This window comes from Dermochelys coriacea, chromosome 6, assembly GCF_009764565.3.
Source record: "Dermochelys coriacea isolate rDerCor1 chromosome 6, rDerCor1.pri.v4, whole genome shotgun sequence".
NCBI classification, from domain to species: domain Eukaryota; kingdom Metazoa; phylum Chordata; order Testudines; family Dermochelyidae; genus Dermochelys; species Dermochelys coriacea.
In genome coordinates, this window is record NC_050073.1 from 63268059 (window position 1) to 63286645 (window position 18587).

General features: G+C 41.3%; 1 protein-coding gene across 20 annotated transcripts in view; it reads right to left on the minus strand.

Moving 5' to 3' along the window:
* The window catches only part of NUMB (NUMB endocytic adaptor protein), a 148405-nt gene that overhangs the window by 22143 nt on the left and 107675 nt on the right, over positions 1–18587 (minus strand). For 8 of the 20 annotated variants that reach the window (XM_038404428.1, XM_038404427.1, XM_038404434.1 and 5 more), the window contains one exon: positions 12234–12308. In XM_038404428.1, coding sequence (XP_038260356.1) covers positions 12234–12308 — 75 coding nt within the window. Of the gene's footprint in view, positions 1–5730; positions 5809–12233; positions 12309–18587 lie in introns of all 20 variants that reach the window. The other 12 variants (XM_038404424.2, XM_038404431.1, XM_038404430.2 and 9 more) reach the window with 2 other exon arrangements.

Sequence of the window (18587 nt, forward strand, 5' to 3'; positions counted from 1 at the left end):
CTGAGGTAAAGAATCAATCAGCCACCGGAGTAATGTTCTTCCCGATGCAAAACTGCCAGAGCAAGATCTCCTGACACAGAACACTTGTGTGCTCCTCCTTTGCCTGTTCACATAATACATCGTGGTGTATTGTCGGTGAGTATGTGAACCACTGAGCCCTTGGTGTGATCTTGGAAAGTGTGACAGGCACTGTAGATGGTCTGAAGCTCCAGGACATTGATATGCAGTGAAGCTTCCTGTTCTGACCACAGGCTCCGAATTTTCAGTGACCCCAGATGTGCTCCTCAGCTTCTTAAAGAGATGTCATTGACAATAATCCTAGTCGGTGGGGACCAAGCAAGAGGAATGCCCTGGCGTACACTACCCTGAACCTCCATCACCATAAGGTGCCCCGGATTGGTAGAGGAAGTTGGACCAGTTGATCATCCAAGGGATGATGGGTCGGATAATCGACTGACTTCAGCTGCATTTGGAGGGGGCAAAGATGCAATCTGGCAAAATGGAGCATGTGTGTACAGTCATGTGACCCAGCAGCCTCAGGCACACAAGCTGTGGTAGAGGGTTGAGCTCCAGATAAAGGCGACGAATCATCTAAAAATGTCTCAGACTACTAGAATCTATTAGGGCCCCAAGGAACTAGATTTTTTGAATAGTGATCAATGCTGACTTCCTGTTTAGGGTGAGGCCCAAGCAATTGAGTAAGTGTACAGAGATGTGCATGTAAGAGAGGACATCTTTCCTGGATTTGCCTCTCAGTAACCAATCCTCCAGATATGGAGGATATGGATTTCCTTTTTCTTGAGGTACAGAGTCACCACAACCATACATTGGGTAAAGATCCAGGGAACTGAGTTTGGTGTATTGATGGTGCTGATTCGACACAACAAGCCATAGGAATCTCCTGTGGTTCGGGAAAATCGCTACATGGAAATAAATATCTTGATGGTCCAGGGCAGCAAGCCAGTCATTGTGATTTAATGTGAGGGCAGTTGTTAGGGTGACCATCCAGAACCTCACATACCTGATATATTCGTTAATATTACAGGTCTCACCCCTCCCTTGGGCTTGGGAATTAGAAAGTACCAGGAATAAAACCCCCAACCCTGTTGCTGCAGAGGAACCTATGCCACAGCTCCCAAATCTAGCAGAGACTGAACCTATTCAAGGAGCAGTGTCTCACTAAAGGGGTTCCTGAAAAGGGATGGGAAAGAGGGTGGGGAGAAAGGATGGAAAGGAACTAGATGGCATAAGCAATATCAGATCGAGTTAGGACCCAGCTGTCTGTGGTAATCAAGTCCCAAACATCATAAAAATGAGCCATCTTGTCCCCAAACGGAGAGGACAGGAATGTAAAAATCACGACAGGATCGCTGCCCTGGATACACAAAAGACAAAACTGGTGCTTAGTAGATGCCAGAGGATGGGGACGGGGACAAGTCAACTGGCTGAAACCAGAACCAAAAGGTATTTGCCTCCAGGACATAAGACCCTTTCCAGGGTAGTCCTGCTGCCTTGTGGAAAAAGACTGCCTAATGAAGTGCAATGAGTGGTACTGCTGCTGACTGCCATAATAGCACCTCTGCACCATCAGAGTATACCAGGGGTCATAGTAGACCACAAGTTAAATATGCATGAATAGTGTAACACTGTTACAAAAAAAAGCCAACATTCTACGATATATTAGCAGGAGTGTTGTAAGCAAGCCACGAGAAGTAGTTCTTCCACTCTGCTCTGTGTTGATTAGGCCTCAGCTGGTGCATTGTGTCCAGTTCTATTTCAGGAAAGATGTAGACACACTGGAGAAAGTCCAGAGAAGAGCAACAAAAATTACTACAAGTCTAGAAAACATGACCTATGAGGAAAGATTTAAAAAATTAGGTTTGTTTAGTCTGGAGAAGAGAAGACAGAGGGTACATGATTAACAGTCTTTGAATACTTAAAACGGAGATGGGCAAACTTTTTGGCCCAAGGGCCACATCTGGGAATAGAAATTATATGGTGGGCCATGAATGCTCACAAAATTTGGGTTGGGGTGCAGGAGGGGGTGAGGCTAGAAATGAGGAGTTTGGGGTGCGGGAGGAGGCTCCAGGCTGGAGAGGGTGAATGGGGTGTGGGGACGGCTCTGGCTAGGGGTGCAGACTCTGGGCTGGGGATGAGGAGTTTGTGGTATAGGAGGGTGCTCTGGGCTGGGACCGAGGGGTGCAGAGCTGGAGCAGGGTGTGGGAAGGGGTGCGGGAAGGGGTACAGGCTCTGGCTTGGGGTGCAGGCTCTTGGGTGGGGCTGGGGATGACTGGTTTGGAGTGCAGGAGGGTGCTCCAGGCTGGGATCAAGGGGTTCGGAGAGCGGGAGAAAGATCAGGGCTGGGGCAGGGGTGGGGGCTTGGGGAGAGGCTCAGGGATGCAAGCTCTGGGAGGCGCTTACCTCAAGCAGCTCCCGGAAGCAGCAGCATGTCCCTTCTCTAGCTCCTATGTGGAGGCGCGGCCAGGCAGTTCTTCACCTGGCCCCATCCACAGGCACTGCCCCTGCAACCCCCATTGGAGTGGGGGTCATTGGAGATGCGTAGGAGTCGGAGGGGAGCCATGACGCTGCTTCTGGGAGCCACATGGAGCAGCCTCCGACCCTGCACCCTGGCTGGAGAGGGGCCATGTAGCTGCTTCCGGGAGCCGCGTGGAACAGCCCCTGACCCTGTGCCCTGACTGGAGTGACAGAGCAGAGCAAGCCTCAGACCCTGCTCCCCAGCAGGAGCTCAAGGGTCAGCTTAAAACGGCTTGCGGGCCGGATTCGGCCTGCGGACTGTAGTTTGCCCATCCCTGACTTAAAAGGTTGTTATAAAGAGGAGGGAGAAAAATTGTTCTCGTTAACCTCCGAGCATAGGACAAGAAGCAATGGGCTTAAATTGCAGCAAGGGCAGTTTAGGTTGGATATTAGGAAAAAATTCCAAACCATCAGGGTGATTAAGCACCGGAATAAGTTTCCTACAATGATGTGGAATCTCCATCATTGTAGATTTTTAAAAGCAGGTTTGATAAACACCCGTCAGGAACGAGGTCTAGATAATACTTAATCCTGCCATGAGTGCTGGGGGACTAGACAAGATGACCTCTTGAGGTCCCTTCCAGTCCTACAATTCTATGGTTCTACGATCCCTAAAGAACGCAGTGAGACTTGCGGGGCAAATACACAGACAACAGTACTCTTGCCAACGAGGTATTAGCACAGCTAGTACTGCATATTTGGCACCCACCTCTGGTGCTGGGGAAGGCATAGGTACACAGGTCAGCAGCAGTACAGAAGCAGAAGGCGGGATTTCCTATGGACACAATGTCGGTGCTGAGGAGTGTACCAGTGCCAACGAGGTCCTCTGTGCTGGGCCTGGCTCTGGCCTCAATTCTATAGGCTGCAGAGTTGATGGACCCTGTGTGTCTATGACATGACCAGATGGTGTCGACAAGACGGTGGAGGCTGTGGCCTCAAAAAAGTGCTGGACAAGTGTAGAGTCTGGAACAGACAGGCAGAGTAAATCTGTAGCCACCTGATATGCCACCAGCATGGAGACAGTCAGTGTCTGGGTTGATGCATCAGTACCAGACTCAATGGACACCCTAAAACCGGAACTGGAATCAACTGTACAGGTTCTCTGTGGTCTCAGCCTGGTACCAGAGTATCTGATGGACCTGCTCAAACCTGTGGGCTGAAAGTGGTATGGTGCTGGTCTGTACCCTTTTCAGAAGAGGAGACTCCAAAAGCCCTGAGATGATCCTGATTAGTTTTATGGGACTTCTTCCTCAGCGCCCACAGAGGGTGAATGGCTCCTCCATCTCTTGGGGGGAGACTCCAGCACTGAAAAGCAGAGTGCCTCAATCACAGAGTCCAAAGATGACCACCAATCAGATGTGGCCCTCAGGCCTTACAGCCTGCTTGAGAAAGTACTGCTTCACGCTTAAGTCTCTGGCCACCTGAGTTCTTTTGGAAAACTTACAAATGGAGCACCACTCCTTAGCGTATCCCTCACCTAAACCCAGCAAGTAACATATAGGGATTGCTATTCAGAAATCCCGCCCCCCCCCTCCCCCCGGACAGGCAGTGTTGAACACTGGTGAGTGCATCACGCAGGGCTACAAGTATCCTAACTCATTAAACTTCACTAACACTATCCATAGTATTACTGACTATATACATGAAGAGAAAAAACAACTCAGAAAACTGGGAGGTAGAAAACTTGAGGTGACTACCACACAGAGCTCTGACTCCAGCCATGGGTGGTGAAAAGGAACTGGGGATGGGGAGTGGCTGGGGCAGCATAGCCTCGTAGCTATGGGAGTGGCTACAGCTACAAGGCACAATTGCCACCCCTACAGGTACTGCTGGGCAAGATTGTCTGGCTCCAGTGTATTGGAATACATGGCTGCATCTACTCAAAGAACTTCAGTTTTCTCCAAAGGTCTACTGAAATTCTGCTTTTACTCCCCAAGCAAGGTGGAAGAAACTTCTGATCAGAGAATCTGCCATAAAAGCTTTTCCTCTTTAAGCAGTAAATAAGAACATTTTAAAATTCAAACCACTAACAGGTGTTTAAGCTAAGCTTACAATTTATAAGACATCTGAAAATCAAATCCTCTTATTTGTCCTGTATAAATTAAAGCAAAGTTAAAGCCTTTTAAAATGATTTAACATAGCTGCTGTTCCCCATGTACAAGGAAGGCACAGATTACTGATGTACTAAAGGAATGCAATTTGATTTGTTAGAGGATTACAATCTCTGCCCTACAAGAACGTGTGCCCACGCAAAATAACTTTTGGTACAGTACACCAACATGGAGAGTTTATGTTTACACACACAGCGCCAATCTCCTAGACATAAGAGGTTGCTTTCCTGAGTAGCGTTGCACTGAAACAAAATATTGCAGACAGCAGGTTTCTGAATCCCAAAGTGTTATACATCAGGGGTTCTCAAACGGGGGGTCAGTATCCCTCAGTGGGTCGCAAGGTTACTACATGGGGGGTCGTGAGCTATCAGCCTCCACCCCAATTCCACTTTGCCTCCAGCATTTATAATGGTATTAAATATATACTTTAAAAAGTGTTTTTAATTTATAAGGGGGTTGTACTCAGAGGCTTGCTATGTGAAAGGGGTTACCAGTAAAAAAAAGTTTGAGAACCACTGTTATACGTTATCTTAACTTCAGTAAGAAAAATAAAACAAAACCACACCTAAGTTTTTGCCCCGTCCTCATATGGCCTTAAATTAATTTGGTTCTCAGGAAAGGGAGGCATAATATAGCACTGTGCCTATGAGTATATTCTCCTTACACTATCAAAAGTGGCAGTTCAGGGCAGAGTATGGTCAAGTTTGCAATGATTTCAGGATGTGGACAAACTTCTAATACATCAGTCTGGCTTCCATATGACCTAGTCCAAATCTGAGCTCAGGAGACCAGAGGGGAAGTATTAACAGCATTACCAATCTAGTGCTGTGGTTTTGTCAGGGAGACCAAACCATTTAAAAACTGGAATTTTGCATATAATCAGCCGGATTGTCATTAGATTGTTATTTTGAGCTGCCTTTTACCCAGATTCTTTTCTTGACAAGTGTCATTCCAGGTCAACTCAGTCAGAAGCAGACATTCTGAAATTGATTGTTGTGGCTTCTATAACACTCTGATCTATGACAGTGCTATACCAGGGATGTAACTCCTTATAGTGCAAGCACAAATGAGGCATTAAACTTACTTTTCCAAAGAAGCCTTTGAAGAACTTCCTTTCCTGGAGGAACAGGGGGGACAAGTCGAGTGCTATTACTGTAGGTAGCTAAAGTGTCCCAGAGTTTCAAACCAACAAGCACATACAAGAGTTGGGAAATAGAGGGAAAGTAAGGGGAGTTTAGAGTTATCCATAGAAGATGCGATAGGCAAATGTGAAAAATCCCATGAAAATGCAGATAAACAGGTTTTACACGGAGTGCTAATAAGATCAGAAGCTACAGCCCCAAAACTGGTGAAAAGAGGGAAATGAGAACTGAACTGAACCCGAGACCCAATTCCATGCAAAGTGGTTATTTTGTCGGCAGCAGTCTCCCTGTTTAGTCCTCTTTAGTATGGTTATAAATTGAACTTGGCAGCAGGTGTGGAGATTAAACAATCCAGTTTCTGTAGTTTAAGACCACTGAGAAATGTAAATTTTTAATTTTTATCACAGCTAAGAGTTTGCTTCACACTAAAATGAGGATTCCCAAGACGAATATTTGCAAACTGGAGAAACATCTAAAATTGGCCATATAGCACAAAGTTAAATACAGAGACAGACACTTTTGGGACCCCATTTCCACTATAAACCAGTTTTTGGTATTTAGAACTCAGCCATAAAAAACATGCTCTGGGCTGAAAGTTCTGCAGGTCTGCTTCCGTGTGCTCCCTCAATTTCCTCCGAAAGCCAAGAAATTTTTGCTGTTTTTGAAGGGGTTTTTGTTTTGCTTTTTTTAAATTCTAGATGGCCAAGAAGTTCACCTGTTTCAGAAGCCTGTTTTTTAAATTGAAGCTGTTCAAGCTAAACAAAGAATTAAGCTTGGTAAGTACTCTACAATATGGATAATTTTTGGTGCCCACCCTTCTCTCGCACTTCCCTACATCCTGGGTGTCCTATACCCCCTACCAGGAATCTTGAAGAGCCTCTTTATCTGTGCTTTAATTGTCCCACTTTCAAGAGAAGTTTCCTCACAACACTTATTTTGAAGCCTTTCAATGTTACCTCTTTACACAAAAGAGGAACACTACAAATTCATTGTACTTCCCAGATCCTCAGGATGAACAAGGCACCTCTGAAGTATATCCAACAGAAGTCAGCTCACAGAGGGAAGGTGGTTCAGTGAAATAATTGAACTCCAGTGCTCTGCATATCTTCACACCATGGGCTTGATTTTGGTGGTGGGGGTGTTAAACAAAAATAGACAAGTTAATTGGGTAAGATGTGCAAATTTCAAGTGTAATTTGCCAAGCCATTTCATTCATTCATATTTTACTGGCTTCATCTTTGGTGCCAAAGTTTAACAAGAGACTAACACTCAGATACATCTGAGGTAGGTACAATCTTCTTGAGCTAGAACCCAAACACTTGCTCACTCATAGCCCATGTCTATATGCATGTTCATTCAATAATTAATGGCTGGCTCCTAAAGAGCATGATGCTGCCTTTGCTATCCCTCTAAATTATTTGCAGAGGTGGCACACTGTGCCACAAGGTCATAGAATTATTCAAGTTTGAGGTGAAAGATATGTTAGATAATTCAGCTCATCTCTCTGCCAACAAAAGATGGTTTCCTACAGGAAGGCTCACAATCTAATGGTATAGCAGTAACCCGCAGAGGATACCTCTACCTATGGCAGGGAAAAATCTCATCTCATTCCCCACTGCAGTTTAAGAAACCATCTATACCAATGTTCCAATAGTTAAGCCTTTTTATACTAAAGATCTGCATGTTTATACATATCCTGAGATTCAAACTGATTGTTAAAACACAAAATTCTATATTTAGACAAAGCTAAGGTTGTGACACCACTAAAGCCAGGAAACTCAAAACTGAGAAGGGAGCATCAATCTTAACCTTGCATTTTCTGACTTCCTGCTGCCCCTGCCTCCATTCTCAGCCTGTGATTCTTTTCAGATGTAATTTAATGTTTACTATACATTTTACTATTTAAACGTACATAAATTCTTTAAACTTGGAGATGTTCTTACATAAGGTTTATATCAGCAAAGAGGCTCCAAAGAAAGTTTTTTTTAAAAGCAAAACCTCCTCTATTTGGACGAGACATACTGAATATTAGTAGGGGAACTAATGAATTAATCACACTGGTGTACCTAATGAGAAGTGGCTGGATGCTGCTGCCAAGTTGAGTAACATCTATTGTATTAAACTAAGTAACAGCTTTTAAAAGATGTAGCAAAAGCTAAACAGATTCACCAGAAGCAACCTCATTTTTACAGGGATAGTTAATTAATTTTGCTCTCAGCAAAGCACTTGTTAAACATGAAATTTTTTTTTCTTTAAAACACCCCAGGAAAAAGTTAATGGGAAGACAACATGCAAAATGTTTTTTAAACAGCACTAAGAGTTAATAGTTTAGAGATAACTAATGTATGTTTTAAAAACAAATTAAATTACGTTTCTTTTACCTGCTAAAACAAGAACATATATTAAAAGAAATGCATCATTTTTTATAAAAAATGGCAAGTTAGAAACTGGTAGTACACACTAAAGCAACTTAAAGCCAAAACAGATACGACACAAGACAAGAAAGTACAGTCTTGTCTTTGTACTGTCTCCTTGCACAGGAGTCGCATACAACAGAGATCTGCAAGTTTAACTCCTGCATGAAGTTATTGATTTTTCAATTTGCACTATACTTTTCTTTAATTGACAAAGTGGTTTAAAAAAATTGTATGTATTGTATATAGTGTCTAAGTATCAACACTAATATATGTGCAATTTAAATCCAACTGGTAATACAGCCCATCAATAGAAAAGTGCAAGCCCCATTGTCCACAAGAAGAATATTAATAAGATGACAAATGGATGTAATGACCCCTTAATTATAAACAAGATTGCTGTGCCACTGCACCAAAATAGGACAAGGGGCTTCAAAAGCAATGAAATTCTAAACGTACTTTAAGTGTCTATTCTACCGGGGAGGCATTAAGTAAAATCATCCTGACTATTAACTTGCAGTAATAGAATATGCTACAGTTACAGAAATTTCTTTGAATATTTTTTTTCAAATTTATTTTTCTAAACTTCCAACATCAAAACATGAAAGTACCACTCAATCTTAGCTGTAGTACTGCTTTTATCTTTTTCTGGCTACAGTACCTCTTGTTGACTACTCATGGGATGGAGATGGAAATAAAATCATATGTTTAGATGCAGTCTATTTCCTCATCCAAGTGCAGTTTTAAGCAACACTTCAGATTCATTCTCCGAGTGCAATCACTTTGTAGGCCATGACCTCACCCATGGAAGATTAATCCTGCACTGTATTTATAATGGGATCTTTGATTCTCTGACACTTTCCTCATGTATTCAAGTTTCAAAATGAAGGCGTTATCACTAATCAGGTCACAAACTAAATGTTGGGCACAGTGCAGACATCAGGGTTAGCGGGGTCTCACTATCCAGAGGCTTTATATAGCTGAAGTGACTCTTGAAGCTATTCTACTGCAATGAAAAGTCAGACCTGTGAATTTTAGTTCTGCAAGATACACTGGTCAATATGCTACAATCAACTAAGAGGTAACAACAAAACCCTCTAAAAATCGGGAAATGTATTGGAGAAGTCAATTTGTATTTTTTTTTTTGGGGGGGACATTAGAAAAAGATTTAAAAATTATTTTCTCAATGAGATTCCTGTTTTACACTCTTCCTGAAGGATCCCATAAAATTTTGTTTGGGCTGATGAGTCAGGCCTAAGAAGTGGAAGACCATTCATAATGTATTTGCTAGATTCTATTGATTACAGTCCAGAAAACTGGAATTTGGAAAAATCCCACACTATTAAAACAAATATAGAAAGAAAAAATAAGTAACTATTGATGAGCTGCCAGACAAGCAAGCATTTTGACAACTCTAGACTGCTATCACCTGTTCCCTCCTGCTTGTAACTAGGTATATCCTATGTCCATTCTTCCTATTGACTGGATTTTGAGAAAACAATACACTCGCTGCAAAAAAAAAAGTCAGAGTTGCATAAAATCAGAACAGGCAACAGTTTTAAAGGCATTGTAACCATATGAGAAGTAAATCTTCTCAAGGTCAGACATTCCCTAAACGAAGTCAGAGGATTGTAGGCCAAACTGTTATATTTGGCTATAGGGCAGAAGATGAGTGGCTCAATTTACCAATCTAGGATGAAAGCAAGAATCCCTCTTAAGGATTAATTCCATTGTTGGATGCCAAAATGCTACTGCCGGAAATAAGCCATATATTTTAGTAATCTTGCACATGGCAGACACACACAAGAGCCTTAAAAAAAAAGTAAAGAGCTTCAAATAATCCGATTCCTAAGACATTAGAGGGAAATATTCCAAAAATAAAACCCAAATGATAGTGTCTTAAATGCTAACAACAAACTCCAAATGAACGTCAATTTCATGGAGTTTCACCATTTAAAAAAATCCCTGCCAAAAGTAGGCTCAATAGTCTTACAGTAGGTAGCATGGCTGAGAATTTTATGTCTGTTTCTCAGGTTCCAAGCTGGCAGACAGGACTAAGACGACAGACATTGGAATAGGCATGTGCTGTTGTCACACTTTCTGTATCAGACTCACAATGAATAATTCAAATACCTCCTTTAGATTCTTACCAGCAGAAAAGCTATCTCCACCTTGAATGCTGAATTAAGTTTGGAAACTTGTCCACAATTTAAAATAATCTATCAGGCTATTCAGGTAATTAAACTATTTACAAGGAATATATTTAGCTGTCCACAGGAAAAGTAGGTAAACCTTTAACTTTTATTCTCAATTTAAGTTTGGTATATAAATAGGTAGTTCAAGCAAGCTAGTATCGGATACCTGCTCTTGTACGGATTCCAAAGAAACAGTACGCACTGTGCTTTAAGAACTTTTAATGGGTACATATTTTACTAGTTAAGTTTAGTCATACTTAACTGGCTTTTGGGCTTCAGGTTTTATTTTTTTTTTTTTTTTTTTTTAAAAACTACCAGAACAGAACACTCCATTCTGCACACAATTCTGCCTCGGGGGGGTGGGGGGGGGGAGAGGAAAAGTAAAAGAATAAGCTGCACAACAGATGTTAGCCATGTCACTTAATATACTAACAGAAGGAGCTTCGACATTACATCAATGAGGGAAGTATAAGAACCTAGACAGAACAGGACAAAAATGAATGCATCTCGATAGTGTGGTCAGTCTATATTTGTGTTTTTAGCTACATAAAAAACAATCTGACAAAGGACAATGTGCCTCATTTACATTATTATCTGTAACCCTGTTAGGAAAATAGCAACCAATCACTGCTACATTGAATAAGAACGGATGGAGTGTAGCTTTAACATGTTGCTATAAATTGGCTGGGGTAGAAATGAAATAAAAGATTTAAGATTAATTTTAATCAAAGCACTGAAGTCAGTTCAGAAACTTTATATCATAACATGACGTGGAAAAGAAAATCTATAACAACTCTTATGTATGTTAGCAGAGAAGAAACTCAAGTGAGAAACCATGTGACACTCCCTAAAAATGAAGTCTGGCAGCAGATGCCTTAAATTTGCAAAGGTGCAGCAACACCACCTGCTTTAAGTAATTTTGCTGCGCTACTGAACATAAGCTCCATGAAACTGCTTCACTGAGGAAGTTACACAGCCAAGATGTATAGGGGAAATGATAAAAGGGACTGGAGTTCTGTATCCTTCACAGTTAGGATTATTCCTGTTGTGAATTTTATTTTCCCTCCTAACCTTCAAGATTTTTGGAGCCTGATTCCTAGATAAAAAATTGACCGACTGGACTTCATTAGTTTCACAGGGTTTTGTGGCAACAGCACTACAGGATATAGATGATACAATCTCCTAAAGTGAGATGCAGGAGTAGAAAGCATTTGAACAAGTGCTGTTCACAGGAACAAATGTTTACAGAAGCCAAACTAAGAGCAGCCCATCATACTGACATCACAACCACATAATCTTTTAGGCCATTTTGAGCAGATCCAAGCTTGGCATGCATGAAGTAATGCTACTAGTCTATTTTGCTTAGGAAAGAGGAGCCCAAATCAAGCAGTAGTGCTGTGTGTAATAACGAGTGGAAGGAGTGTAATAAGGCGCCGTTTAAGGGGTGCAATAGTACTGGTAAGTGGCAGACTCCAGAGGGAGAGGCCATTCTTCATATCTAATCAATACCAGTAAAATAAAATCTCTTATGGACAACAATTCAGTATGGGTCACTGTTGTCTCCATTTTTCTTTATCTAACCCTTCTTTGAAAATATCTACTAGCTACTACAACTAGGAAGAATAGACTTAACTCTCTCCCCTCTGACTCCCAGATTAACATGCGCCTCTATAATCACATGCAGTGGGTCTTGTAAATGATCCAACTGTTTTTCTTACATAAGGTGAAAAGTGCACAACTTGAAACTGGAATGCTATTGCCAGAATCATAGAATAGAATAGAATCATAACATTCACAGCACATGAGCCAACATTTTGATGAAACAGATATACATACAGCTTTCAATCTCTTCACAGCATCTTCACAGACATGCATTCCTCTCGATTCATCCACTTCCACATGACCCAAGTACTGCAAGGAAAGAGAAAAAAAAGTTAGACTTCATGGCAGCCCCTCTGAATACTTACATGCTTACAAAAAGCCACTCTCACCTCCAACCCATACCAATAGAGGTGAGATGAAGGACACAAAATACTGGGTGAGTTGAGACTCAGATTTGCATTCCTACTGTACGGGGCACAGGAATTAATGATCAGGTGCATAAGCGGCTTTCTGTGTCACTCAGGCCTATACTGAATTGCACTTTTAAGATGACCCAGCACCAAGACGACAAACATTTACTAAACTCAAATCATCTCAGAAAGACACTTTCACTATGGTAAAGAGCTCTACCCCTTATGTTCTTCCTACCACCTAGTAGAGTACTTTAAGACCTCGTACTGCCATTGCAACATTAAAATGTTCAGAGAAAGCCCCCAATGTAAGATGAGGCTTAAGTTTACTTCAATAACCAAAGCTAAAAGTCTTAACCAGCGAAGAATGTGGGAATGCTATATGATTCTGTTAACACAGGTTACCATATCTTTCACTTCAGCAATCCATTCCCACCATTTAATATTTTATTGTAAGGTATCTTTAAAACTTTCAGTTGTATAAATTTTGCATAACACAAGATAGAAGTCTGCCATTGAGCTACACAGTCAGAAATAAAGGAGTTACCATTTCACAGGGCATTAAGAAATGAAAGATAGAATACATTCAATTCAGAGGACAACTTATATTTAGAAACTAAGTACTTTAAAATTTGTTAAACTGGACATCAGAATTATTTTAATCTAGTATTACAAGCGCCACAAGATTTCACCTTGCCAAAATACCATGCTGTAGGTATAGTGAAACTATTAAAGATTTAACTTTAGAGTGACCCTGTCAGGGTTCCTTCCCCCCTCTGAACTCTAAGGTACAGATGTGGGGACCTGCATGAAAGACCCCTTAAACTTATTCTTACCAGCTTAGGTTAAAAACTTCCCCAAGGTACAAAATTTGCCTTGTCCTTGAACAGTATGCTGCCACCACCAAGCATTTTAAACAAAAGAACAGGGAAAGAGACTATTTGGAGATGTCTTCCCCTCAAAATATCCCCCCAAACCCTACACATCCCCTTTCTTGGGGAGGCTTGAGAATAATATCATAGATACTAAGGTCAGAAGGGACCATTCTGATCTAGTCTGACCTCCTGCACAACGCAAGCCACACAATCTCACCCACCCACTCCTACGAAAAACTTCACCTATGTCTGAGCTATTGAAGTCCTCAAATCGTGGTTTAAAGACTTCAAGGAACAGAGAATCCTCCAGCAAGTGACCCATGCCCCATTCTACAGAGGAAGGCGAAAAACATCCAGGGCCTCTTCCAAACTGCCCTGGAGGAAAATTCCTTCCCAACCCCAAATATTGCAATCAGCTAAACCCTGAGCATATGGGCAAGAGTCACCAGCCAGATACTACAGAAAATTCTTTTCTGGGTAACTCAGATCCCATCCATCTAATATCCCATCTCAGGGGATTAAGCCTATTTACCCTGAATATTTAAAGATCAATTAATTACCAAAATCACATTATCCCATCATACCATCTCCTCCATAAACTTGAGTAGAATCTTAAAACCAGATGGATCTTTTGCCCCCACTGCTTCCCTTGGAAGGCTATTCCAAAACTTCACTCCTCTGATGGTTAGAAACCTTCGTCTAATTTCAAGTCTAAATTTCCTGGTGGCCAGTTTATACCCATTTGTTCTTGTGTCCACATTAGTGCTGAGCTTAAATAATTCCTTTCCCTCTCCTGTATCTATCCCTCATATATTTAGACAGCAATCATATCCTAACCAATTGGTTAGAAAATCCTCAAAGACCCAAACCCCTGGATCTTGGAACAATGGAAAAGTCAGTCAGGTTCTTAAAAGAAGGATTTTGTTAAAAAAATAGATAGATAAAAATAATCTCTGTAAAATCAGGATGGAAAATACTTTACAGGGTATTCAGATTCAAAACACAGAGGATCCCCCTCTGGCAAAACCTTAAAGTTACAGAAAACAGGAATAAACCTCCCTCTTAACACAGGGAAAATTCACATAAAACAAAAGATAAATAATCTGCCTTGCCTGGCTTACCTATACTGGTTGCAAAATTGGAGACTTGGATTAGGATGGGTTGGAGAAGATGGATTTCTGCCTGGCCTCTCTCAGTCCCAAGAGAGACCAACCACAATAAACAAAGAGCATAAACAAAAGCCTTCCTCCCCCTCCGCCCCATAAAGATTTGAAAGTATCTTGTCCCCTTATTGGTCCTTTGGGTCAGGTGCCAGCCAGGTTAGCAGAGCTTCTTAACCCTTTACAGGTAACAGGATGTTGCCTCTTTCCAGGAAGGATTTTATAGCACTGTATACAGAAAGGTGGTTACCCTTCCCTTTATATTTATGACAGACCCAAACAGTGTTGTCAACTCATGACATTTGGCGTTTTTAAAGCCCCAGCTCCGGAAGGTATCTGATTAGGCAGGAATCTCAGCTTTCATTAAAAAAAGTTATTAAGTGTTATGGTTGAGGAGAATGTGGGAAAATGAATGAAAAACAACCCAAGACGACAAAGAATACATTTTTTTAAATCTAGTTTTTATGCCAATCCCATGCCCAACTCGAGATTTTTGATCACTGAGGCTGTGTCTACATTAGTAGCTTGTCGATATAACTATGATGCTCAGGGATGTGGAAAATCCATGACATATCTAAATGACATGCATCCGATGAAGTGAGCTGTAGCTCATGAAAGCTTACGCTCAAATAAATTTATTAGTCTCTAAGGTGCCACAAGTACTCTTTTTGAGTTATACCAACCTAACCCTTGGTACAGATGGTGCTTCTCCCATCAACATAGTTACTGACTCTCAGGGGGTGGATTACCTGTGCCAACAGGAGGAGCTCTCATCAGGATAAGTAGCATCTTCACTGAGGCAGCTGCAGCCTTTTAAGTGTAGACAATCCCTTACAGATGGCAATACTACAATTATGCTCCTCAGTTGGCCTTTGTGGAAACTTAAGGAAGAAGTGCCCTGCATTCATAAAACTCCCTAACTAGAACAGGAAGTTTACTTAAATATGATTATATTTCTGTAAAAATGCATTCAAATAGCAATTACATTATTTATATTTAATTATAAATGCATGCTTCCAGGCAGTTTCATATTGCAGCTATATACAGACTGAGCTTCCAGCTCAATCATGACTTGTATGACAATAGTAAAAATGCCTGAGCCCTTCTATGCTTTCTTTTCATGTTTTTTTACCACTGGTGGAGCTGCAGCAGTGGGGAATTATGAGCTGAATTTTGTAATTTGACTGACCAAACTGTGTTAAAAATAGGTTGGGGTGTAATCAATCTTTTTAAGCAAGATTAGAAACTATTTCGGTTCTATTTAGAAGGCAGCATAGCCAGGACCAAAGGTATGCCATCACGGTATCAGAATTGAGTTAGTAAAACCACATCACATATCCATGGATTTTGGCCAATATTTTATTTCCAATGAAATGTCCAATCTGCACTTATGGATACAGAATAGTTCAAAGAATCTTGGAACTATTTGTGCATCTCATTTACACTAGTGTAGGCAGAGTGTTTCGATCTACATAGATCCAGCCAATTCAGTTCCTGTACTTGGCAACTTGCCCCTTGCTCAGAAAGGAGAGAAGTTGAGTAGGATAAACATTGCCTCATGTTCCGCTCCAAAAAAGCCATTTTCCAAAATGTTGCCAAACCTCTCCTTGAGAAGTCACATGGTGCAATTTTCACCAGGATTTTAATACAGCTCTGTTGCTGCTTTTTTGAACATGAGTTTCAGCAACAGTTTTCAATAGCACTTTCACATCAATGAATGGGACATTATTACACATCAGCTGCATCTGCCCACTCCAGAAGAGCACGATCCAGACTTCATTCGACATCAGTCAATGAATTACTTAAAAAAAAAAAACACACCTGTGCCTTCCTGCAAATGTACCGGGAAAGGGACAGAGAATGCACTTTCTACACTTGAACTTTAAGATCCTTGGATGAAAGACGAAGTGTATTATTTTCATCATATTTTGACAGAAACCAAAAGATAGCAGCTATTGACTTCAGTGATGAATGCTACAAGTGAAATTAAAAAAAAAACATTTCTGCAGTCTTTGTTGTGCTCTATAGAACAAAATTTTTAAAAATTTGTCTTTTCTGCTGCAAAGAACTTTCAACAACATAGCCAATGTGTTATTGTCTTGTTAGCTCAGCCTGGAAGAAAATAGTTTACAACTGAACAATAGCAGCTGGTTCTCTCCTCATTCATCTTTAAAAACCTTATTTCCAACTCTTAAATGTGGCATTCACCTCCAGCTCAGAGGAGAGGCATATAACACCCATATTTAACCAAAGCTACAAACTACTTTACACATCACCTGATTTAGGCTATCATGCAATCATACGGCTTCAATTTTGCTTCTAGAAACTTGGAAGGTAAGTTTACAATTCCCAACATTTAACAGAACTGAAGACTAGAGGGGGGAAAAATCAACTTTAGATCAGAAAAACAAAGTTTACCTTCAAAGCTCTACAATATAACCACATTTGCTCCAACCTCTCAGACAGAAACAAACACCTACAAGATCTCTATCATGCATTCTTACAACTACAATGCCCACCTGCTGAAGTGAAGAAACAGATTGACAGAGCCAGAAGAGTACCCAGAAGTCACCTACTACAAGACAGGCCCAACAAAGAAAATAACAGAACGCCACTAGTCATCACCTTCAGCCCCCAACTAAAACCTCTCTAACGCATCATCAAGGATCTACAACCTATCCTGAAGGATGACCAATCACTCACAGATCTTGGAAGACAGGCCAGTCCTTGCTTACAGACAGCCCCCCAACCTGAAGCAAATACTCACCAGCAACCACACACCACACAACAGAACCACTAACCCAGGAACCTATCCTTGCAACAAAGCTTGTTGCCAACTCTGTCCACATCTATTCAGGGGACACCATGATAGGGCCTAATCACATCAGCCACACTATCAGAGGCTCATTCACCTGCGCATCTTCCAATGTGATATATGCCATCATGTGCCAGCAATGCCCCTCTGCCATGTACATTGGCCAAACTGGACAGTCTCTACGTAAAAGAATAAATGGACACAAATCAGACGTCAAGAATTATAACATTCAAAAACCAGTCGGAGAACACTTCAATCTCTCCGGTCACTCGATTACAGACCTGAGGGTGGCTATCCTTCAACAAGAAAACTTCAAAAACAGACTCCAAACGAGAGACTGCTGAATTGGAATTAATTTGCAAACTGGATACAATTAACTTAGGCTTGAATAGAGACTGGGAATGGATGAGTCATTACACAAAGTAAAACTATTTCCCCATGGTATTTCTCTCTCCCACCCTACCCCACTCCCCACTGTTCCTCAGATACTCTTGTTAACTGCTGGAAATAGCATACCTTGCTTGTCACCATGAAAGGTTTTCCTCCTTCCCCCCCCTGCTGCTGGTGATGACTCATCTTAAGTGATCACTCTCCTTACAGTGTGTATGATAAACCCATTGTTTCATGTTCTCTCTCTCTCTCTGTGTGTGTGTGTGTGTGTGTGTGTGTGTGTGTGTGTGTAAATCTCTCCTCTGTTTTTTCCACCAAATGCATCCGATGAAGTGAGCTGTAGCTCACGAAAGCTTATGCTCAAATAAATGTGTTAGTCTCTAAGGTGCCACAAGTACTCCTTTTGTTTTTACATTTGAAATGTTAACAGAAATGGCTAAATACACCTACTAATGAAGCAACAATTATAGTTCTGCAGACCTGTATTTCACATTCTGATGAAAAACTGCTAATTAGGTTAAGACAGGGGGACTCAAACTAGGGGTCGTGACCCCTCAGGCCGTCTGAGATTATTACACGGGGCATTGCAAGCTCTCAGCCTCCACCCCAAACCCTGCTTTGCCTCCAGCATTTATAATGGTATTAAATATATAAGTGTTTTTACTTTATAAGGAGGGGAAATCGCACTCAGAGGCTTCCTATATGAAAGGGGTCACCAGTACAAAAGTTTGAGAACCACTGGGTTAAGACGTGGTCTATTCCCTAAAATTTATGAAGGAAAGTTAATCTACAGATATCATTGTTGGGTGAATGGCAACAGAATTCACTGAAGTTGTTGGCATTGCAGCAGTATATTGCGTTAGAACCAACTAAATTCAGGGGGCCACACAAGAGTCGGCAAAACTGGAAGAAGTCCAATTGTTCTCTGCACAACCTTT